General features: G+C 39.3%; 1 protein-coding gene across 3 annotated transcripts in view; it reads left to right on the top strand.

The window, feature by feature from the left end:
• Positions 1 to 24,816, top strand: part of NOL10 (nucleolar protein 10) — a 112,696-nt gene that overhangs the window by 63,515 nt on the left and 24,365 nt on the right. For all 3 annotated transcript variants that reach the window (XM_053588926.1, XM_053588928.1, XM_053588925.1), the window contains 4 exons: positions 12,645 to 12,771; positions 18,403 to 18,482; positions 18,678 to 18,776; positions 20,045 to 20,134. In XM_053588926.1, the coding sequence (XP_053444901.1) occupies positions 12,645 to 12,771; positions 18,403 to 18,482; positions 18,678 to 18,776; positions 20,045 to 20,134 (396 nt within the window). The remainder of the gene's footprint in view (positions 1 to 12,644; positions 12,772 to 18,402; positions 18,483 to 18,677; positions 18,777 to 20,044; positions 20,135 to 24,816) is intronic.

The raw sequence follows: 24,816 nt of genomic DNA, 5'->3' as shown, positions 1-24,816 counted from the left end.
AGTGAAAGGAAAATTAGGGCAAGGAAACAGATAAAAGAAATCACCCATGAGGAAGAATCAGCAGAAAACTCCAGGCAACATGAAGAACCAGTCCAGAACAACCCCGCCAAGGGACCATGAGGTAGCTACTGCAGAGGATTCCACCTATACAGAAATGTTAGGAATGACAGAAAGGGAATTTAGAATACACATGTTGAAAACAATGAAAGAAATGATAGAAACAATGAAGGAAACTGCTAATAAAGTGGAAAATAACCGAAAGGAAATCCAAAAACAGAATCAAATCAGAGATGAACGATATGAAGAATATAAAAAGGATATAGCAGAGCTGAAGGAAATGAAACAGTCAATCAGGGAACTTAAAGATGTAATGGAAAGTATCAGCAACAGGTTAGACCATGCAGAACAAAGAATTTCACAGGTAGAAGACAAAGTTTTTGAGATAACTCAGATAGTAAAAGAGGCAGAAAAGAAGAGAGAGAAAGCAGAACGTTCACTGTCAGAATTATGGGACTTTATGAAGCGTTCCAACATACGAGTTAATAGGAATTCCAGAAGAGGAAGAAGAATGCCCCAGAGGAATGGAAGCCATACTAGAGAATATTATAAAAGAAAATTTCCCAAATATCACCAAAGATTCTGACACACTGCTTTCAGAGGGCTATCGGACCCCAGGTCGCCTCAACTCTAACCGAGCTTCTCCAAGACACATTGTGATGAACCTGTCCAAAGTCAAGACAAAAGAAAAGATTCTGCAAGCTGCCAGGAGTAAGCGCCAGTTGACCTACAGGGGCAAATCCATCAGAGTGACCGCAGACTTCTCTAATGAAACTTTCCAAGCAAGAAGACAATGGTCATCTACCTTTAATCTACTTAAACAGAACAATTTCCAGCCCAGAATTCTGTACCCTGCTAAGCTAAGCTTCAAAATTGATGGAAAAATCAAATCATTTACGGATATACAAACATTGAGGAAATTCGCCCCAACAAGACCAGCTCTACAGGAAATACTTCAACCTGTTCTGCACACTGAACACCACAATGGATCAGCAGCAAAGTAGGAACTCAGAAATTAAAGGACAGAACCTAACCTCCACACTGATGCAAAAGATAAAACTAAGCAATGGACTCTCACCAAATAAGACGAATAGAATACTACCACACTTATCAATTATCTCAATAAATGTTAATGGCTTGAATTCCCCACTGAAGAGACATAGATTGGTTGACTGGATTAAAAAACACAAGCCATCCATTTGCTGTCTGCAAGAAACACACCTGGCTTCAAAAGACAAATTAAAGCTCCGAGTCAAGGGTTGGAAGACAATTTTTCAGGCAAATGGAATTCAGAAGAAAAGAGGAGTTGCAATCTTATTTTCAGATACATGTGGATTTAAAGCAACTAAAGTCAAAAAAGACAAAGATGGTCACTTTATATTGGTCAAGGGAAGAATACAACAAGAAGACATTTCAATTCTAAATATCTATGCACCCAATTTAAATGCTCCCAGATTCTTGAAACAGACCTTACTCAGTCTGAGCAATATGATATCTGATAATAGCATAATAACAGGGGACCTTAACACTCCTCTTACAGAGCTGGACAGATCCTCTAAACAGAAATTAAACAAGGATATAAGAGACTTAAATGAGACCCTAGAACAACTGTGCTTGATAGACGCATATAGAACAATCCATCCCAAAGATAAAGAATATACATTCTTCTCATCACCCCATGGAACATTCTCCAAAATTGATCATATCCTGGGACACAAAACAAATATCAACAGAATCAAAAGAATTGAAATTTTACCTTGTATCTTCTCAGACCATAAGGCACTAAAGGTGGAACTCAACTCTAACAAAAACGCTCGACCCCACCCAAAGGCATGGAAATTAAACAATCTTCTGTTGAATAACAGATGGGTGCAGGAAGAAATAAAACAGGAAATCATTAACTTCCTTGAGCATAACAACAATGAAGACACAAGCTACCAAAACCTGTGGGATACTGCAAAAGCAGTTTTGAGAGCAAAATTCATCGCTTTAGATGCCTACATTCGAAAAACAGAAAGAGAGCATATCAACAATCTCATAAGAGATCTTATGGAATTGGAAAAAGAAGAACAATCTAAGCCTAAACTCAGTAGAAGAAAAGAAATATCCAAAATCAAATCAGAGATCAATGAAATTAAAAACAAAAGAATCATTCAGAAAATTAATGAAACAAGGAGTTGGTTTTTTGAAAAAATAAATAAAATAGATAAACCATTGGCCAGACTAACGAGGAATAGAAAAGTAAAATCTCTAGTAACCTCAATCAGAAATGATAAAGGGGAAATAACAACTGATCCCACAGAGATACAAGAGATCATCTCTGAATACTACCAGAAACACTATGCCCAGAAATTTGACAATGTGAAAGAAATGGATCAATATTTGGAATCACACCCTCTCCCTAGACTCAGCCAGGAAGAAATAGAGCTCCTGAACAGACCAATTTCAAGCACTGAGATCAAAGAAACAATAAAAAAGCTTCCAACCAAAAAATGCCCTGGTCCAGATGGCTTCACTCCAGAATTCTATCAAACCTTCAAGGAAGAGCTTATTCCTGTACTGCAGAAATTATTCCAAAAAATTGAGGAAGAAGGAATCTTCCCCAACACATTCTATGAAGCAAACATCACCCTGATACCAAAACCAGGAAAAGACCCAAACAAAAAGGAGAATTTCAAACCAATCTCACTCATGAACATAGACGCAAAAATTCTCAACAAAATCCTAGCCAATAGATTACAGCTTATCATCAAAAAAGTCATTCATCATGATCAAGTAGGCTTCATCCCAGGGATGCAAGGCTGGTTTAACATACGCAAGTCTATAAACGTTATCCACCATATTAACAGAGGCAAAAATAAAGATCACATGATCCTCTCAATAGATGCAGAAAAAGCATTTGATAAAATCCAGCATCCTTTTCTAATTAGAACACTGAAGAGTATAGGCATAGGTGGCACATTTCTAAAACTGATTGAAGCTATCTATGACAAACGTACAGCCAATATTTTACTGAATGGAGTAAAACTGAAAGCTTTTCCTCTTAGAACTGGAACCAGACAAGGTTGTCCTCTGTCACCTTTACTATTCAACGTAGTGCTGGAAGTTCTAGCCAATGCAATTAGGCAAGACAAGGAAATAAAGGGAATCCAAATTGGAGCAGAGGAAGTCAAACTCTCCCTCTTTGCTGATGACATGATCTTGTACTTAGAGAACCCCAAAGACTCAACCACAAGACTCCTAGAAGTCATCAAAAAATACAGTAATGTTTCAGGATATAAAATCAATGTCCACAAGTCAGTAGCCTTTGTGTACACCAGTAACAGTCAAGATGAGAAGTTAATTAAGGACACAACTCCCTTCACCATAGTCTCAAAGAAAATGAAATACCTAGGGATATACCTAACAAAGGAGGTGAAGGACCTCTATAAAGAAAACTATGAAATCCTCAGAAAGGAAATAGCAGAGGATATTAACAAATGGAAGAACATACCATGCTCATGGATGGGAAGAATCAACATTGTTAAAATGTCTATACTTCCCAAAGCAATCTACCTATTCAATGCCATTCCTATCAAAATATCAACATCGTACTTTCTAGATTTGGAAAAAATGATTCTGCGTTTTGTATGGAACCAGAAAAAACCCCGTATAGCTAAGGCAGTTCTCTGTAACAAAAATAAAGCTGGGGGCATCAGCATACCAGATTTTAGTCTGTACTACAAAGCCATAGTGCTCAAGACAGCATGGTACTGGCACAAAAACAGAGACATAGACACTTGGAATCGAATTGAAAACCAAGAAATGAAACTAACATTTTACAACCACCTAATCTTTGATAAACCAAACAAGAACATACCTTGGGGGAAAGACTCCCTATTCAATAAATGGTGTTGGGAGAACTGGATGTCTACTTGTAAACGACTGAAACTGGACCCACACCTTTCCCCACTCACAAAAATTGATTCAAGATGGATAAAGGACTTAAACTTAAGGCATGAAACAATAAAAATCCTCCAAGAAAGCATAGGAAAAACAGTGGAAGATATTGGCCTGGGGAAAGACTTCATGAAGAAGACTGCCATGGCAACAACAACAAAAATAAACAAATGGGACTTCATTAAACTGAAAAGCTTCTGTACAGCTAAGGAGACAATAACCAAAGCAAAGAGACAACCTACACAATGGGAAAGGATATTTGCATATTTTCAATCAGACAAAAGCTTGATAACTAGGATCTATAGAGAACTCAAATTAATCCACATGAAAAAAGCGAACAATCCCTTATATCAATGGGTAAGAGACATGAATAGAACTTTCTCTAAAGACGACAGACGAATGGCTAACAGACACATGAAAAAATGTTCATCATCTCTATATATTAGAGAAATGCACATCAAAACAACCTGAGATATCATCTAACCCCAGTGAGAATGGCCCACATCACAAAATCTCAAAACTGCAGATGCTGGCGTGGATGTGGAGAGAAGGGAACACTTTTACACTGCTGGTGGGACTGCAAACTAGTACAACCTTTCTGGAAGGAAGTATGGAGAAACCTCAAAGCACTTAAGCTAGACCTCCCATTTGATCCTGCAATCCCATTACTGGGCATCTACCCAGAAGGAAAGAAATCCTTTTATCGTAAGGACACTTGTACTAGACTGTTTATTGCAGCTCAATTTACAATCGCCAAAATGTGGAAACAGCCTAAATGCCCACCAACCCAGGAATGGATTAACAAGCTGTGGTATATGTATACCATGGAATACTATTCAGCCATTAAAAAAATGGAGACTTTACATCCTTCGTATTAACCTGGATGGACGTGGAAGACATTATTCTTAGTAAAGCATCACAAGAATGGAGAAGCATGAATCCTATGTACTCAATTTTGATATGAGGACAATTAATGACAATTATGGTTATGGGGGGGGAACAGAAAGAGGGAAGGGGGGAGGTGGGTGGGGCCTTGGTGTGTGTCACACTTTATGGGGGCAAGACATGATTACAAGAGGGACTTTACCTAACAATTGCAATCAGTGTAACCTGGCTTATTGTACCCTCAATGAATCCCCAACAATAAAAAAAAATTTATACTAGAAGGGAATTCAGGGAAAACCCTCGAAGAAATCGGTCTGGGCGAGTATTTCATGAAGAGGACCCCCCGGGCAATTGAAGCAGCTTCAAAAATACACTACTGGGACCTGATCAAACTAAAAACCTTCTGCACAGCCAAGAACACAGTAAGTAAAGCAAGCAAACAGCCCCAGAATGGAAGAAGATATTTGCAGGTTATGTCTCCGACAAAGGTTTAATAACCAGAATCCACAGAGAACTCAAACGTATAAGCAAGAAAAGAACAAGTGATCCCATCGCAGACTGGGCAAGGGACTTGAAGAGAAATTTCTCTGAAAAAGACAGGCGCACAGCCTACAGACATATGAAAAAATGCTCATCATCTTTAATCATCAGAGAAATGCAAATCAAAACTACTTTGAGATATCATCTAACTCCAGTAAGATTAGCCCATATCACAAAATCCCAAGACCAGAGATGTTGGCGTGAATGTGGAGAAAAGGGAACACTTCTACACTGCTGGTGGGAATGCAAATTAATACATTCCTTTTTAGAAAGATGTTTGGAGAACACTTAGAGATCTAAAAATAGATCTGTCATTCAATCCTATAATTCCTCTACTAGGTATATGCCCAGAAGACCAAAAATCACATTATAACAAAGATATTTGTACCAGAATGTTTATTGCAGCCCAGTTCATAATTGCTTAGTAAATGTAGAATATAAATGTCTTAGCACAATAACTAAGAAAATGCCAGGAAGGCTGTGTTAACCAGTGTCATGAAATGTGTCAAACGGTCTATAAAACCAGTGTATGGTGCCTCATGATCGCATTAATGTACACAGCTATGATTTAATAATAATAAAAAAATTCATTCATTAAAAAAAACTCCCTATTTACTAGTCAGTAAACATAGTTATTTTCTATTTAATGGTGTCATTTTAACATCAAAAAATTTAACTTAAGTCTCTAGGACTATATAGTATAAGATTACTAAAAGATAAAATTGATAATTCTTTTAACCAAGCATCTTCTGTATAATTAATGAGTTAAATGTATTAATTTTGTGTTGCATTGAGTTCTACCTACTTGATATGGCAAATAAGGTTTACTGATTATAAACGATAATGTCTCAATGTTTTTCAAGGCCTAGCTCAAGTTCTTTTTACAAAACTATCTTGATCTGGCTTGGTGGCTGTAGCTTAGCAGCTGGGGCGCCAGCCACATACACCAGAGCTGGTGAGTTTGAATCCAGCCCAGGCCTGCCAAACAACAATGATAACTGCAACCAAAAAATAGCCAGGCGCTGTGGCAGGTACCTGTAATCCCAGCTAGTTGGGAGGCTGAGGCAAGAGAATTGCTTAAGCCCAGGAGTTTGAGGTTGCTGTGAGCTGTGATGCCACAGCAGTCTACTGAGGGGGACTCGAACAAGACTCTGTCTCAAAAAAGAAAAAAAAAAAACTACCATGATCTACCTCAGCAGATATTTCTCTGTTACGGCACTAATCCTGTTGTTGAAGAGTACTTGATTACTTTACACACTTTATTTTACCTGTTGACATTTAGCACTTAACTTTTAGTAAATACTCAATTAACTTTTTGGATGAAAAGTGAAGTTGAAGAAATTAAGAATTATCTAGTATTTCCACATAATTATTGCCATATTTGAAACAACTCTTTTCCTTTGGATTTTATTCTGCTACCTATTTTTATGGGGCATACTACTCCTGGAACATAATAAATATGAAACTGAGTAAATATGTGATGAATGAAAATTGAAATAAAATTTAACTCCTTAATTTGATGGTTCTAGTTTTATCCGCAGGAGTTAAAAAGAATATGCTTGTGTAGTTTATCCATGCAATGGCTTCTTTCTTTTTTGTGAGACAGCAAGGTCTTTTATTTATGTATTTATTTATTTATTTTTATTTATTTATTTTTTTTTTGTAGAGACAGAGTTTCACTTTATTGCCCTCGGTAGAGTGCCGTGGCGTCACACAGCTCACAGCAACCTCCAACTCCTGGGCTTAGGCAATTCTCCTGCCTCAGCCTCCCGAGTAGCTGAGACTACAGGCGCCCACCACAACGCCCGGCTATTTTTTTGTTGCAGTTTGGCCGAGGCTGGGTTTGAACCCACCACCCTCGGTATATGGGGCCGGCACCCCGCTCACTGAGCCACAGGCGCCGCAACTTTGTACATTGATGCATTTTTGGGGTTCAGGGTACTGCTTTAATAATACAATGTGAGAGACAGCAGGGTCTTGCTGTGTTGGCCCAGGCTGGTCTCAAACTCCTGGGCTCAAGATACCCTCTTGCTTTAGCTTCCCAAGTAGCTTGGACCTCAGGCATGTACCACCACACATAGCTCTGGATACTTATAATATCATCATTCTTTTTTCAATTATTTTAAAAATATTATCTTATTTCACGCTGTGTGCTGTAATGCCTTCTGAAGGTTGTTTGGTTTTTCTTTTTGTTTTTGAGACAGAGTCTCACTCAGTTGCTCAGGCTAGAGTGCAGTCACTTCAGATTAGTTCATAGCAACTTCAAACTCCTGGGCTCAAGCTATCCTCCTATCTCAGCCTCCCAAGTAGCTGGGACTATTCAGCCCACCACAGTACCTGACTAATTTTTCTGTTTGTTATAGAGACAGGATCTTGCTCTTGCTCAGGCTGGTCTTCAGCTCCTGAGTTCAAGTGATAGTCCTGCCTCGGCCTCCCAGAGTGCTGGGATTATAGGCGTGAGCCACCATACCTGGCCTCTGAAAGTTTTATAAAAAAATATATTTTTTAAATGGACTGCATGTGGTCAGATATATGCAGGATGGCCATAAGGTTCATGTGCAATTTAAAGTAGTAACTGTAATTGCACATGAACGTTATGGCCACCCTGTATTTCTTTTTTTTTGAGACAGAGCCTCAAGCTGTCACCCTGGGTAGAGTGCGGTGGCATCACAGCTCACAGCAACCTCCAACTCCTGGGCTCAAGCGATTCTCCTGCCTCCGCCTCCCAAGTAGCTGGGACTACAGGTGTTCGCCACATGCCCAGCTGTTTTTTTTTTTCGGGGGGAGGGTGGGTTGCAGCCGTCATTGTTGTTTGGTAGGCCGGGCTGGATTCGAACCCGCCAACTCAGGTGTATGTGACTGGTGCCTTAGCCATTTGAGCTAAGGCCACCCTGTATTTCTATTTGTGATAATGTAAGTATCAGTTATAGTTTTCCTTGTATACATAAACCCATTTTGGTTCAAAGTTACTTACTGTTTGTTGCTCCAGTTTTAACAAGTTGAGTGATGAATTTTCTTAGTTACTAAAACTTTTTAAATTGTGTTTTAGATCATTATTTGAAAACTCAAGGTTATAATTTCAAATTCTGGACTGTTTTGTGTTATCAGTTTTTTGTTGTTGTTTGTTTTTGAGACAGAGTCTCACTTTGTCACCCTCAGTAGACTGCTGTGGCATCATAGCTCACAGCAACCTCAAACTCTTGGGCTCAAGTGATTATCTTGCCTCAGCCTCCCAAGTAGCTGGAACTACATGTGCCCGCCACAATACCTGGCTATTTTTAGAGATGAGGTCTCACTCTTACTCAGGCTGGTCTTGACCCTGTGAGCTTAGGCAGTCCACCTGTTTCAGCCTCCCAGAGTGCTAGGATTATAGGTGTGAGCTATGGCGCCTGGCCTAGTATTTCAGTTTATTAATAGTAGGTAAAATAATGAAATTATTCTGTCATGCTCAATAGCATTATAAGTAGAAAAATGGTGGCTTTTATACTGAGTTATATCTTGGTTCTTTGTCTATTAATAGAACTTTGTTGTTTGATCACCCTTTTTTAAAACCATCCATCTGGTAATCTTCAATCTTTTTTCTTTTTCTTTGTTTGATGCCCTTGGTAGAGCACTGTGACATCATAGCTCACAGCAACTTCAAACTCTTGGGCTTGAATGATTGATTCTCTTGCCTCAGCTTCCCTAGTATCTGGGACTTTAGGTGCCTGCCCAGTGCCTGGCTATTTTTAGAGATGGGGGTCTTGATCTTGCTTAGGCTGATCTCAAACTCATGAACTCAAGCAATCCACCCACATTGGCCTCCCAGAGTGCTAGGATTACAGAAGTGAGCCACCATGCCAAGCCTTCTTTCTTCTGTTTTAACATAGCTTTGGGATGTAACACAGTGATTTTTCAAAAGTGGAATGGAAGGAGGAGTATCTGTCTCTATCAAGTCTTTAAGAATTTTAATATTCATTCTTTTTCTTTCCAACTTATAGTTCATTACCAGAATATATAAGAATTTTTACTTTTAAAATTAAGCATTTATAATTAAAATCTTTTTTTATAATTAAAATCTTAAAGGCAGGTTTTAATCATAGAAGCAGTGATAATCTTGGGCATGTGGCATGTATTTTCTTTTTTTTTTTTTTGTAGAGACGGAGTCTCACTTTATGGCCCTCAGTAGAGTGCTGTGACCTCACACAGCTCATAGCAACCTCCAACTCCTGGGCTTAAGCGATTCTCTTGCTTCAGCCTCCTGAGTAGCTGGGACTACAGGCACCTGCCACAACGCCTGGCTATTTTTAGGTTGCAGTTTGGCCGGGGCCGGGTTTGAACCCGTCACCCTCGGTATATGGGGCCGGCGCCTTACCGACTGAGCCACAGGCGCCGCCCATGTGGCATGTATTTTCATGCCCTTTAAAATCGATCCTTCTGCCCAGCTGGATTGGAACAAGCACATATGTGGCTGCTTGATGATAAAGGTCATGATGATGAAGGTCCTTCCTTCCTTCCTTCCTTCCTTCTGGCCTTCTGTCCATCCATCTCACTCTGTGCCCCAGCTAGGGGATAGTGGTGTCATCATAGCTTACTGCAACTTCTGCTCCTGGGCTCAAGTGATCCTCCTGAGTAGCTGGGACTGTAGGCACCCACTATCATGCCTGGCTACGTTTTCTGTTTTTTTGTAGAGACAGGGTCTCGCTGTTGCTCAGCTGGTGTTGAACTCCTGAGCTCAAATGATCCTCCTGCTTCAGCCTCCGGAGTGGCTGGGACTATAGACATGTGCCATGACACGTGGCTAATTTTTCTGTTTTTAATGGAGATGGGGGGTCTCACTCTTGCTCAGGCTGGTTTCCCATTCCTGACCTCAAGGCATCCTCCTGCCTTGGTCTCCCAGGGTGCTAGGATTACAGATATGAGCCACTGAGCTTAGCAGATATTCTTCATGTTTTGGAGAATCAAGTATTTCTAGTTAGATTGGTTGATATGATTATCATTGAAGTTGCTAAGGGATCCTTATTATCTCTTTCTAGCAATCTGATAAGTAACTTTTCAGTTTTCTTCTTTTACTGACCTGTGACTTTAAGAATTTCTTACAAGGGGGGCACCTGTGGCTCAAAGGAATAGGGTGCTGGCCCCATATACTAAGGTGGTGGGTTCAAACTCAGCCCCAGCCAAAAAAAAAAAAGAATTTCTTATAAATTCAAAGTGAAAGGTCATTAGCCAACAGTAAAAGTTTAAAATAGAACAATCTTCACCATTTTTTGAAACAAAACTTCCATTTAAGTAGATAATCAGTTTTGATTGAAGTATAGAATACAGAATATAGAAAACCTGATGTAGTAGTAATAATCTGTGGTTGAAATGGATGTTTTCTTGAACTTATAAAACCTGAAATTTAGGAAATAAATTAATATCTTTTTAAGGATTAATTGAGGTTTAACATAAATTATGGCTATGAAGGCAGCAAGGAAATTTTACACATTAAAGGTTAAGCCCTCCTTATTGGTTAAACCAATCACTATTTTTGCAACTTAAAGTTAAGCCTCAGCAAAGCTCTAATATGGATAAAATTTACACTTTATACCAGTGTAGATCTGTAATTCCAACTGTGTCATGATGGTTCTGATGTTTTTTCCTTGGAAAAGGAACTGGGGAAACGTGGTTAATAAAGTTCAACGACTATATTTTAATTTTGGTTTTGATGGAAATATTTTCTCTTATAAAATTTAATGGCCATGAATCTGATTGCAGAGATTATTTACCTTAACTAGACCTGTCCCATGAGAGGTAATTTAAAGCAATTAAATTTGAATCCAGATAACCAAAAAGGATGTTGTGGAACATTATGAACGTAAAATCACATCTGGCCTGATATTTTAGTATCCCTGCCCTTTACTCTCAAAAGTTAGTGAACACAGTGTAATCTTTTTATCATCTTTGAAGCCCACGTGTATGATTGATTTAAAGGTAAAACTGCTTTATTGTGAGGTCCTTTGGTTAAATAGTGTCACCTTGCATAGGAGTCAGAAATATATGTGACTTTCACCAAAAACTGTTCTTATACCCACTAGTAAGGAATTCGAGTGTTTTCATTTTGTCTGAATCCAGTGTTCTCTCATCAGAAAGTTTCTAATGTAAGGGAGAGTTTCAGTAACGTAACTTTTCCATTGAATGAACAGGTTTCCTTTGGATAAGCACTGACCTCAGTGGGTATGGCATCGTGTTGGGAAAAAATTATATCAATAGCAAAAAAGTAAAAAGCGACCATAGTATTTTATGGAAGTAGTTGGATTATAAAATTTAACTATTCATTATTTTATTAGTTGGTTGTAAATTATTTTCAGTCTTTTGTTCCTCAGCCTTACACTGGGATAACTTTTGGGTCCTGGCCACCCATTTTTTTTTTCTGTTTTTTTTTTTTTTTTTGTTCCAAAGACCATCTATATGGCAGAGGTGCCACCCATTTTAAAGTTAAGTCTGAAGAGTTCTATTATAGACATTTTAAAAATTAATTTAATTGACAAATAAAATTTGTATACTGTTATCTTGTTCAACATTATGCTTTTAATTATATATACATTGTAGAATGGATGAATTGTTGCAATTAACATTCTCATTACCTCACATAGTATTTACCATTTTTTGTGGTGAAAGTACTTACAATCTATTCTTTTAGCTATTTGCAAGAATGTAATATATTATTATTTACTATGGTTTGGAATTTTAATTTTTAATGAGTTAAATAAATGAAATGAAGTAGACCATATAGAATAGAATGTAATCATCAAGTAATTAATTGGAAAACCTTAGAAGGTAATGTTTCTTTTAGACTTTAGTTCATTATGGATGGCAAACTTTAAAAGAATTTAATGGGCCAAATGTGCTTTTGTAGAATTCTAGTATTACATTGAACAAGGGGAGTTGATGGGTGAATATATGAATAATGTTATATAAGTACCTGAGTTTTTTATTTATATTTTGATAGTTCTGATCTAAGAACATTAAATAATGCTTTTGTATTCTAGACTGAGATAATATTCCCTGACAAGCCTAAATTATTCCTACTTTGTTTATTCTCTTGCATTATGGATTTCTTCATTATATACATTGCATTTATTTTTCACTATTTCTAAAAGAAACAAAGACTTAAAAGTTATATTTAAGGAAATCAGGTTGTAAAATAACTAAGCTAACATGGTAAGAATGTACATTTACTAACCTTTAATTAACACCAACAGGTTTTGGGTCCTGCCCCTGGGTGGTGCTCCTTCCTGGACAACTTGACAGAAGAATTAGAAGAGAATCCAGAAAGCACGGTATATGATGATTACAAGTTTGTCACCAAAAAAGACCTCGAAAATTTAGGTAAAAAAAACAAATACAATGTTTATAAAATGATTTCATTTCTGTTTTTTGAGTTTTGAACATTAGAATTGGCTGTGCCATGTTTATCTGACCTTCCAGTCTTCCCTTTCTGCCAAATCAGATGTTAAACCTCCTATAAATCGTCAGATGAATGATCACTGCTTACGGAAAGGTTCAGGCAAACTTAACCTCTGAAACTTCTTAATATCTTAAATGAAAAATAATTGTTTTTCAAAGACTATGTTTAGGGAAAAAATTGTAAAGAAGCGATTATTTTTTTCAAGTGCTATTTAAATATAATCAGGTTTCAAAAATATCTGGGAGACCACAAGTAAGTGATTTCTGGCTCCTTTTAGGTTTGCTTGTAAAAGACTCAATCCAAAACTTAGAGCCCATAGGCTGAGCCTTTAGATATAATAGGACCTTAATAGTTACTTTATGTTTAAAGGTTACAAACCAAGAAATGTCTTACAAGAACAGCAGACACTTAGAGTACAGGCCTTACTATGTGCGGGCGACGTTTTAAGCATTCTACATATAACTTACTTACTTCTCACACCCCTATGGAGTGGGCTATTACTGTGATTCTGTTTTATAGACATGGAGACTGAGGCACAGAAAAATAAAAGTAACCTGCCAAAGGCTTCAATGTTGGTAAACTTGAAATCTGGGGTTTAAATCCAGAGTTCATGCTCTTTTTCCAGCCTTACTAGTCCCCAGGAAGAACTGGTCTACCCCTCTGGCCTAGCACTCTTCTGTAGGATAGAGAGCACACCACATTCTTCTTATGTTGTTGGCAAAAGGGATGTTGCAAATTATTGAGAGTGAAAACATTTAGAGGCTTCATTCTCCACTAGTCTAGGAAACTTAGTTGTCTTTGGAGAGAACAGATGTGCAATAGCAGTTGAATATTAAAGGAAAATAGAATCATGTCATAATTAGGTTAATTGAATGGTTCTTAAACTTTATTTTTAAGGTATGTTTGTTTCATAGCAGTTAATCTAGGCAGAATTCTTTTAAGTTTTAATGTGTTCACAAAGAAAAAACTGAATATAGTGTTGATAAATGACTTATAAATGAAGTAGAGCCTGTGGCTCAAAGGAGTAGGGCGCCGGCCCCAGAGGTGGCGGGTTCAAACCCAGCCCTGGCCAAAAACTGCACACAAATAAATGAAGTAGAGTGAAATAGGATCTTCCTACTGAGTGTGTTCTTAAACATCTCCGACATAATTTTTATGATATGTTTGTGTCACACTCACCTACATAAGTCACATCCCAAAGTTGGGGGCGGGGGGGATGACCTCACTGATTTAAGGGGGTTGGTGTATTGTTTATGTGAAACAACAGAGCGTACAAAAACAACAGCAGTGGGGTCAGTACCTGACACGCCCCACCATTGGTGTAACTATAATTGAAGAGGAAAAAACTTGTTATTGTACGTGTTTTTTTGGTCTCTTTGCTATGTTTATTTTGGATGAAGAAAGTAGTTATAAATTTAAGATACTTTTTTTTTATACTGTTGGGGATTCATTGAGGATACAAAGAACCAGGTTACATTGATTGCTTGTGTCAAATAAAGACCCTCCCATATAGTGTTTTGCCCCCAAAAGGTGTACCACTATCCCCGTGACCCCCTACCCCTTCCCTCCCTTCCTCTGCTCTCCCCACCCCCCATCTCCCACCGTGTGCTAGGTCATTAATTGTTCTCATATCAGAATTGAGTACATAGGATTCTTGTTTCTCCTTTCTTGTGATGCTTTGCTAAGAATAATGTGTTCCACTTCCATCCAGGTTAATACAAAAGATGTAAAGTCTCTGTCTTTTTTAGTGGCTGAATAGTATTCCATGGTGTACATATACCACAGCTAGTTAATCCGTTCCTGGATTGGTGGGCATTTAGGCTGTTTCTGCATGTTGGCAGTTGTAAATTGAGCTGCGATAAACAGTCTAGTACAAGCGTCCTCCCTTTTCTTTTTTGAGATAGTGTCTCACTTTGTCACCCTCAGTAGAGTGCATGGCTTCATAGTTCACTGCAACCTCAAACTCTTGGGCTTAAGTAATTGTCTTGCTTCAGCCTCCCAAATAGCTGGGACTACAAGTGCCCACCATAATGCCCAGCAAGTTTTAGAGACCAGGTCTCGCTCTGGCTCAGGCTGGTCTTGAACTCATGAGCTCAGGCAGTCCACCCGCCTAGGCTTCCCAGAGTGCTGGGATTACAGTTAAGATACGTTTTGTTAATAGAATCATGCTGCTCACTTTTTTTTTTTTCTTTTTTTTGTTAGAGACAGAGTCTCATTTTATGGCCCTCAGTAGAGTGCCGTGGCCTCACACAGCTCACAGCAACCTCCAACTCCTGGGCCCAAGCGATTCTCCTGCCTCAGCCTCCCGAGTAGCTGGGACTACAGGGGCCCGCCACAATGCCCGGCTATTTTTTGGTTGCAGTTTGGCCAGGGCTGGGTTTGAACCCGCCACCCTCGGTATATGGGGCCGGCGCCTTACTGACTGAGCCACAGGCGCCGCCCCATGCTGCTCACTTTTAAAACTTTAGAAGTAGATATAATATTCAAAATATTAGAAAGCATTTTTACGTATATTATTAATATCTCTTAAATTTAAATTAAATGAGTCATTGGTTATTCTTTCCCATTATATATAAAACCTTCAAATAGGTTATCTTAAGAGTAGAAGTGAGATTATTTTTAGTGCAAGATTAATTTTTAAAGACTTGTGAGTTCTGATTCTTCCCAGTATGGCCTTAGCAGAGCCTGAGCCTACAGCTTGGTGTTTCCTGTAGACTATTCTATGGAAGGTGAACCTGTGGCGGGACTCCTCGGATGGCACAGTGGCCGACGTGGGGGGTGTTAGAGATAGACCGGCAGTGTTGACAGCCTATCTCTGCCTCCTGTGTCTGCCTAACTGCAAATTTACCTAACCTCTTTAAGCCTTGGTTTCCTTATCTGTCAAGTGGGAATAACACTGATACCTACCCATAGAGTTGCTTGGGGAGTGAATCAGATACCATCTGAAAAATACTTAGCACAGTGTCTTAAATGGAGTGAGTGAATGTTAACTAATATTTTAAGAGATTTGTGGCAAATAAATTTGGGAAATTCCAGGCGGCGCCTGTGGCTCAAGGAGTAGGGCGCCGGTCCCATATGCCGGAGGTGGCGGGTTCAAACCCAGCCCTGGCCAAAAACCACAACAACAAAAAAAAAAATTGGGGAAATTCCGGGTTAAGCAAAGTTAAATCAATTTCTTTACTTCTGGACTTAGAGCCTTTAATATAATCCTACCTTGTAAATCTCCAGACAGAGGAAGAAAGGATGAAACATATCTCAAACTTGCTTGACCATAGAACCTTTTATTCCTCACGAGATCTTTCGGGAGAGTATTTTGTGGAGCTAACATGGGAATTGCTGCTGTGGTCAGATTCTCTGTCTAGGATTATTTTGCTGTGAAAAGCTTTCTGCTTGATCTTTATGTAAGACCTAACTAAGGAATAATTCTGTGATGTTAATAGAAGAAACAAAGATTGTCTTTGCTATTATTCTTGGCAAGTGTATTTTATAATTTGAGGAAAGACTAGATAGTAAACACAGGTGTAGGTGCGTAACTTTAGATTGTTGCTCTGATACATGCCAGCAAGCTTCATCCCTCTTGAGACTCCTCTGTGACAGTCCAAGCCGTGTAGTTTTACTCACCTAATGAATTCTATGAAAGTATTCTTCTGTTCAAGTCTTATAATTAAGAGATTCCCTGGATTTTACTTGGCCCTGTTCTATAATGTATATGCTATTTTGTACTACTCTGTGATTTTTGCCTACTCTCTGATTTTCAGGTCTAGATGCGTTATTTCTAAAATTGGGTATCAGAGTGATGTTTTCTGCAGGAAGATGGTCACCTAGTTTCATACCATAGACACTCTTCATGTCACGTCATTCATAACTTTTTCCTGTGTAAATATTTTCAATTAACAAATTGTGCCTGTGACATCAGCAGAGTGTTCTTATGTGGCCACCAGCACATCTATTAAAACTAGGAGACCCTTTGAATTGATTGGCAGTGAACTTTTCATCAGTCCACAATGAAGAGTGTGTGTCTAATGTAGGTATCTGTGCGCCTGGCTCTGTTTATCTATGTTGGTAGAAATTTGTCAGCTGGTCTTTCTTTTTTTTTTGTAGAGACAGTCTCACTTTACCACCCTGGCGGTATGAGTCCTCTACTCATACCGGTATGACGCCCTCGACTTCATGAGTCGAGTGCCATGACGTCACAGGACTCACAGCAACCTCCAGCTCTTGGGGTTGTGCGATTCTCCTGCCTCAGCCTCCTGAGCAGTTTGGACCACAGGCACCCGCCACAATGCCAGGCTATTTTTCTGTTGCAGTTCAGCCGTGGCTGGGTTTGAACCCACCACCCTGGGCACATGGGTCCGGCGCCCTACTCACTGAGCCACAGGCACCACCCCAGCTGGTCTTTCTTAAGAAGAGTATGTTCTTGCTGTGTTATTGTTCTGACAGTGTCCTTTGTTTCTGGAAATATGAGTAATATCAATGTTTCTCTTCTTGTCCTTCCCCATATTTCTGCTTGGCAGTATAAAATTTGGCAATTTATGGTTGATCATCAATATTGTTTTTAAATTGAATTGGTTTGTGGAAATCAAAAATCTGAGAACTACTCATAGTAGAAAGAACCTTAACAGTCTATTATAGTTCATAAGGACTTTTTCATCATTTTTATGCTTAGTATTATATTTAGAATAAGTAAGGATGATATTACTGAAGTAGTTTAAATTTTCTCTGCAGATAATGAAGATTAGTAATTTTTTTTTTTTTTTTTTGAGACAAAGTCTCATTTTTCCACTCTTGGTAGACTACCATGGCATCATAGCTCACAGCAATCTCAAAATCTTGGGTTCAATCCAGCCTGGGGGCCATTGAACCTTTTTTTTTTTTTTTTGGGAAACAGAGTCTCACTTTGTCACCCTTGGTAGAGTGTCACAGCTCACAGCAACCTCCAGCTCTTGGGCTTAGACGATTCTCTTGCCTCAGCTTCCTGAGTAGCTGGGATTATAGGTGCCCGTCACAACATCCGGCAATTTTTTTGTTGTTGTTGCAGTTTGGCCAGGGCCGGGTTTGAACCTGCCACCCTCGGTATATGGGGCTGGCACCCTACTCACTGAGCCACAGGCGCCACCCCTGAACCTTTTTTTTTTTTTTTTTAATTTTCCGAGACAGAGTCTCGCTATGTCTCCCTGGGTAGAGTATTGTGGCATCACAGCTCACAGCAACCTCAAACTCTTGGATTTAAGCAATTCTCTTGCCTCAGCCTCCTGAGTAGCTGGGACTACAGGCGCCCACCACAACGCTCAACTGTTTTCAGAGACAGGTTCTCTCTCTAGCTCAGGCTGGTCTTAAACTCGTGAGCTCAGGTGGTCCACCCGCCTCAGCCTCCCAGAGTACTGGGATTACAGGTGTGAGCTACCACACCCAGCCAAGATTAGTAATTCTGATCTGTAAATTTTTGCTCAGAAGGAAAAATCTTATTATAATAAATTGTTGTCTAAGAAAAACTGTTCAGTGTTAATTCAAATTTCATGAAGACCTGTCATCTTTTGATTCACTTTCCCCAGGGCTCACACATCTCATTGGATCACCTTTTCTCCGGGCATATATGCACGGATTTTTCATGGACATAAGACTCTATCACAAGGTAAATAAAAAACCACTGTTATTTTAGGTGACTGATTAGCAGTCTATAGCCATTTCTTTTCTGCTTGTACCTTTCATAAAACATACTGAAGATTTTTATAAGATCTGTTTATTCTTTGGCATAATAGGGTATATATAAAAATGATGTCAATAAATGCCATTCTTCTATTTAAAAATTTTTTTTCATTTTGAAAAGGTGAAATTGATGGTAAATCCATTTGCTTATGAAGAGTATAGGAAAGATAAAATACGGCAGAAGATAGAAGAAGCACGTGCCCAGAGAGTCCAATTAAAGGTAAATGCACTTACCATGGAATTTAGCGGAGAAGAGTACTTAATTTTCATTTCGTGTATTATTCCAAAGAAATTGGTCATTCTTTTCTAAGCTGTGCGTTTTATTAATATTTTTGGTATATCTCATGTGTTAGTTTTATCATTATAAACTTTGTGCTTATGGTATTATTGGAAATTATACTATGATGACATAGTATCAGTACCACTAAGAAAATACGATGGCAGAGAGAATTTAATGTGAAGAATTATTAACCAGGTATTAGAGAACTGACAAAGCAAAACCACTAAGTAAGAGACGTTAACTGCAGAGAGCAGCCACCTCTTCAGTGCTGGGGAACAGGAATGATGGGGCACTGGGGACTTTGAGGCATAAGGAGGATATACCTGGGAGTGCTGGAAATTGCAAACCAGCACTCACCGCTGCCACCGGGACTGAAAAAAGGAGCTGTTGTCCTGTGATACCAACCCACAGTGTCTCTGGCCACCCTCTTGATTAGGTTTAATCACCCAATGATGCCAGTATTCAGAACTGAACATGTAACGTACTATGTAAGTCTGTCTACATGTATGTACGTGTGTATAAACATGTATACTCTTTCAGTACAAAAGACTAATGTTTTCAGCAGTTACCCTCAGCATGTTTCCTTATTCCAGTCTATCTCTTAGAAGTGATGAATGTGCATGTTTTGCCGGGGGGTCTGAGCAGAGGAGCCCTTTTGCCCCAGCTCTTTACAGTACTTGTCAAAGTTGTATTTTGCTTACTGTACCATGGAACATTAAATGCTAAATGGAAGAAGACAATAGACAGCGTATGACTTTATCCTGAGAGCTGTCAGACGCACATCTAGGATTCCCTTTAGAAATTTGGTACTCAGGAGCAGGAAATAGTGTAGGTAACATATTGGTAGCATTTTAGTTGTTCCCTGCAACTCCAGCCAGGGGCTGCAATACCAAACCCTTTGGCCTCTTGTCAGTCAGTGAGGGGTTCTAGACCCTTCATGTCTAATGTGGGCCAAATGCAGCCTCTCTCAGCTTTTATGTGCTGAGACAGGTTGGGTGGGGCATGTCCTCGCCACATAAGCCAGGTACCGTGAGACCCACCTGACACATCTCTTGGGTGTACATTTCGTACTCTGGGAATAAAGAAATTAAGGAAAATAAGAATTAGTTATCTATTTATGAAATTATGTTCCTTACAGAGCTGCTAACCTTTAAGGGTAAAATATAGCTATCTTAACTTAGTACAGCTTTTTCTCCTTTCTGTATTAGAAATTGCCCAAAGTTAACAAAGAGCTGGCACTTAAGTTAATTGAGGAGGAAGAGGAGAAGCAAAAATCCACATGGAAAAAGAAAGTTAAGGTAAGATTTTATTCATCAGAAAATACTGATAATTTTTTTACATTTTTGTGATAGTAACATCTTTTTTTATTTGTTTTTACAAAACATGGGTAGTTTTGGTTTTTGTTTCTTTCTTCCATCTATAAGATAGTATATTAGCTCAGTATGGGAAGTTTGGAAAATAGACTAGCAAGAAGACGGCCACCCCGCGTACTCCTGTACCTAGAGAAAAACATCATTAATATTTTAATGGATTTCCTTCTTGTCCTATTTTTCTTAAACTAAAAAGTATAATGGCTAGTCTTCTATATGTAAAATATTTCTTCTGGTTCTATAAAATAACACAAATGGTTTCCCATTTTGTTAAAAATGTTTTATAAATATTTTTAATGGTTGCATATTCTATCTTATGGATGTATTATAATTTACTTAATCCTTTCATTGTTATATATTTAGATTATTGTTTTTCTATTATACAAGATTTATGCAGAACTCCGGAAGAAACCTCATTTCATTCAGGCTTGGTGTTACTGGGAGCACAAAGGCTGATGTAACTGCTTGTCCTTCTGTACCAATGTGGAAATAGCTGAAGATCAGCCATAAGATAAATGCGGGCTAGCGCTTCATCTACTGATACTGTACAGAGATGAGATTTTTTTTCTGATTTTGCCAGGTATATGAAGACCTACTAGGTCCTTCTAATCCTGTTTTCCCGTCTGCTTAGACCAGGGAGGCAGACAGCCAAACTTGGTTGTGTGCTGCAGTGAGTTGTAGCAATCTGATCTCTCTGTGAGAGCCTGCAGGACCCAACTGTTTGAGTAGGGCCTTGTAGTTTTGGGCCAGCTGTGTGGTGCTCTGGGGTGGCTTTTGGTTTGGTTATTCTTTCTCTGTTCTCTGATTTTTAACCAGGTAACTGAATGCAACATAAGTGAGCTCTTTTTGTGCTTATTTTTGTTTTACTTTCTTCATCAATACACAGGGACTTCAGCTAGAGAGTCTTACGTGCTCGGGCTCATTGGTCGTGTAATCTTGGGTGTAATTGCTCAGCTTCGTGGGTCATGGTTTGTTCCTCTGTAACGTGCAAGGACTGGATATGGCTCAGGGCTGTGATTCTGAATGGATTCAGACTCACTGCCCCTCTTGTCATCCTCTGCTTCCTCAGCCTTTCCCTGTGTCCTCTCCTCGTGGTCTGTTATATTCTTTTCATGTGTTATTTAAATCTTAATTTGGAAGTCTTCCTAAGTAAACAGATAGATGGCTTTTACCTTTGCATTTTTGTGACATGAGTAGTATACCAATGTTGAAATGATTACTTAAGCTTATTAATATCCAAATGTATATCTGCGTGCTGTGGCTGTGCACTGTACTAATATACGCTGATGTGTATCTGCAAGTGTGTAAGGTGCAGGTGCCCCTGCTGTGTCGACTATCTCAGCGAGCTCACTTGGTTCTTCACGGTAGCCAGGGCTAAACACAATTAAAGAGTTACCTTTTCAGCTTCATGAGGTCACTTTACAAGGTAATTGGAAGTGATCTTCGGATTTACATGCCCTAAAGCAGCGGTTCTCAACCTGTTGGTTGAGACCCCTTTGGGGGTCGAACGACCCTTTCACAAATACATCCTGCATATCAGACATTTACATTACAATTCATAATAGTAGCAAAATTACAGTTACGAAGTAGCAACAAAAATAATTTTATGGTTGGGGGTCACCACAACCTGAGGAACCGTATTATTATTATTTTTTTTTAGAGACAGAGTCTTAGTTTGTTGCCCTCGGTAGAGTGCTGTGGCATCATAGCTCACAGCAACCTCCAGCTATTGGGCTTAGGTGATTGTCTTGCTTCAGCCTCCAGAATAGCTGGGACTACTGGTGCCCACCACAACGCTGGGCTAAATTTAATTTTGCTGCTTTGTGTACCGTGTGCCAGATTATAAAGATGATCATTACCTGGGAGAGAGCTCCCACCAAGAGAAGGCTGGAGGATCCCATGTGCAGAACCTCTCAGTGCATTCCGTGCTGGGCCCACTCGCCATGACCCTGCACAAGCTCACTCACTTCATTACCGCCTACCCTCAGGGAAGCGCTTGGAGGCCTGGGCTCCAACTAATCAAGGGCAGACCACTTTTAAGAAATGGGGGGGAAGGGGAGGAAGGTAGGCAGGGAATAAACTCAACCCGATCCGGCCAGTCCATTCCAGTGACATCCCCTTTCCCTGACCCTCTTTTCTTTATAGACTTTTGTTGAGGTTAATGGCAGCCAGAGATTGCAGGGGTCCTCAAACTGCGGCCCGTGGGCCACATGAGGCGGTGTGATTGTATTGGTTCCCGTTTTGTTTTTTTACTTCAAAATAAGATATGTGCAGTGTGCATAGGAATTTGTTCATAGTTTTTTTTTTTTTAAACGATAGTCCGGCCCTCCAACGGTCTGAGGGACAGTGAACTGGCCCCCTCTTTAAAAAGTTTGAGGACGCCTGATTTAGAGTATGCTGTAGTGCCAGATGGTAGAAACGACCTTGCAATCTGAACACGCAAAGCAGTCTTCTTTTCTGGAGGGGAAATTATTATTATTTTGTGCTTTTAAAAATTTTCGTTGAAACTTTAAAAATTCTTTTACTGTCCATTATAAGTGAAATGAAAAAAATAGAAAAATTAGGATCTATTTAGTAAACTATAATCCAGAATATTAGAAACAAAGCATAATTTTGTGTGTGTGTGTATGGTGGAAAAATGTGTAAGAACGTTTGGAACAGTGTACACTTTATTCTCATCCTGAATTTCGGATTCAGAGCCAGCATTTTCTTTGTCCCGGCAAATTTTCATACTTCTTCCAAAGTTTGGATGGACTTCCATTGGTTGATTCTCCATCCTTTTGATATCATGCAATGTCTCAGAATTCCTTTAATGTACAGTTTTTTTGCCAGTGCCACTTCCACTGAGACATTGTCCTTCTTTTTGTCGTAACTACTTTCCTCATTTATTTCGAGATACTTACACACTAGCCTCAGACTGCAGATCCGTAGTCCCACCAGTGGCAGCATCCACATTCCCAGGATCCCATGTGCAGAACCTCTCAGTGCAGTCCGTGCTGGGCCCACTCGCCATGACCCTGCACAAGCTCACTCACTTCATTACCACCTACCCTCAGGGAAGCGCTTGGAGGCCTGGGCTCCAACTAATCGAGGGCAGACCACTTTTAAGAAAGCGGGGGGAAGGGGAGGAAGGTAGGCCGGGATCAGCTCTTTTTTCTATAACTCCCTTTAAAATGTGCCTCAGATTCGCCCCCACTGCCCCTTTCTCTCTCTCTCTTTTTTTTTGGGGGGGGGGGCTAGTTTTTTCTTAATTATTCATTTGAATAAAATGTCACAGGTTTATCTTTGGGATATAAGGAGGCAACAGAGCATGAACATGCTTCTTGTCTGTGTGAGCTGAACAGGAAGTTCAGTTTACTGAGCATCCCTCAGTACAAGCACAGTGATAGGACTGGCCCCTGACCATGTCGTGTGCCCGTTATTTACTGAGCTATTTGTAGACTGAAGAGCTAGCAGCAGAGTTGTGCTCTATGTAAATACTCACAGTTGTTGAGCAGAGGTAGCTCAAATTTGAGCTGTGCTATTGGGGCATCCAGTGTTAAATTAACTACATCATGGTTGCTCATTCTCGTCGGCCCTGTCCAAGCACTTGCCTTTGTGTTATCTCCAGTCAGATCTGTGTTCATTGGCCTTCATTTTTGCTGCTACGTAGTCTCTGCCAATCCACATGGTATTCATTTATTTTAGAACCTGTCCTTGGGTCATCCTGTAAAGAATTGCCAGGCTGGGGCCTGTTTCTAGGGCAAGTGTAAGGAATAAGAACTGTGGAAATTCCGGTCTTCTTCCATCAACAGCAGTTTCTCTTCAGCTGTTCACAGCTGGAAATGCTATCTTTGTAATCATGTCACCTGCTAATTTATCACAAATTCTACTAGAGAATAGTATTTATAAATTGTGCCCCTAACTTGGTTTTTTGGTGACTTGCTGGCTAAAGTCAAGCCCTATTTTGAGTTTCATTTCATTCCAGAAATATTATGCTTATATATGGTCTTCTGAAAAAATTTTGACAGTTTTATCTTATGTAAAATGAAGTCCTTAAAAATTATTCCTGAATTAATGAAAGAATCCTTCATCATAATTGTAAAGAACACTTGAAAGAATTGTTATATTCATCAGCAGGTCATTAGTCTTGCCTTTGAACTCAGCTCCTCAAAACCTCAAAAACTTTACTAGCTTTGAGATCTCCTGATTTGAAAGTCAGTACCTTGCAGTTTGCTCTGCTTTGACCGCAACTAAAAGTAATGGGGATAGACAGCAAAATGTATTCCCAAATATTGCTGCCACAAATAACAGTAAAAGTCTAATGCGATGTTTACTGTACAGTTGATGTTGAACCTGAAATGGGAAAGGACCCATCACTTAGTGTCAATAAGCATCATTTGGACATTATCCAAACTCAGAAATGTGGTGGTATTAATGCTAATTAAAAAGTATTTTATTTTTTCAAAAAATACATATTGAACTCCCAGTATGTACAAACAGGTTTGAAAGGCATGGGTACCTGTGATCCATTTGACCTGTAAGATTTAAGTTTTGGTTAGAGCTATTAACCATTTTGCCAGTTCTTTACTGTTGCGTTAAAGTCTTGTATGAATGTACTCTTCTTGGAT

This window comes from Nycticebus coucang, chromosome 4 (genome assembly GCF_027406575.1).
Source record: "Nycticebus coucang isolate mNycCou1 chromosome 4, mNycCou1.pri, whole genome shotgun sequence".
Lineage (NCBI taxonomy): Eukaryota > Metazoa > Chordata > Mammalia > Primates > Lorisidae > Nycticebus > Nycticebus coucang.
This window is presented reverse-complemented; position numbering and strand designations above follow the sequence as displayed.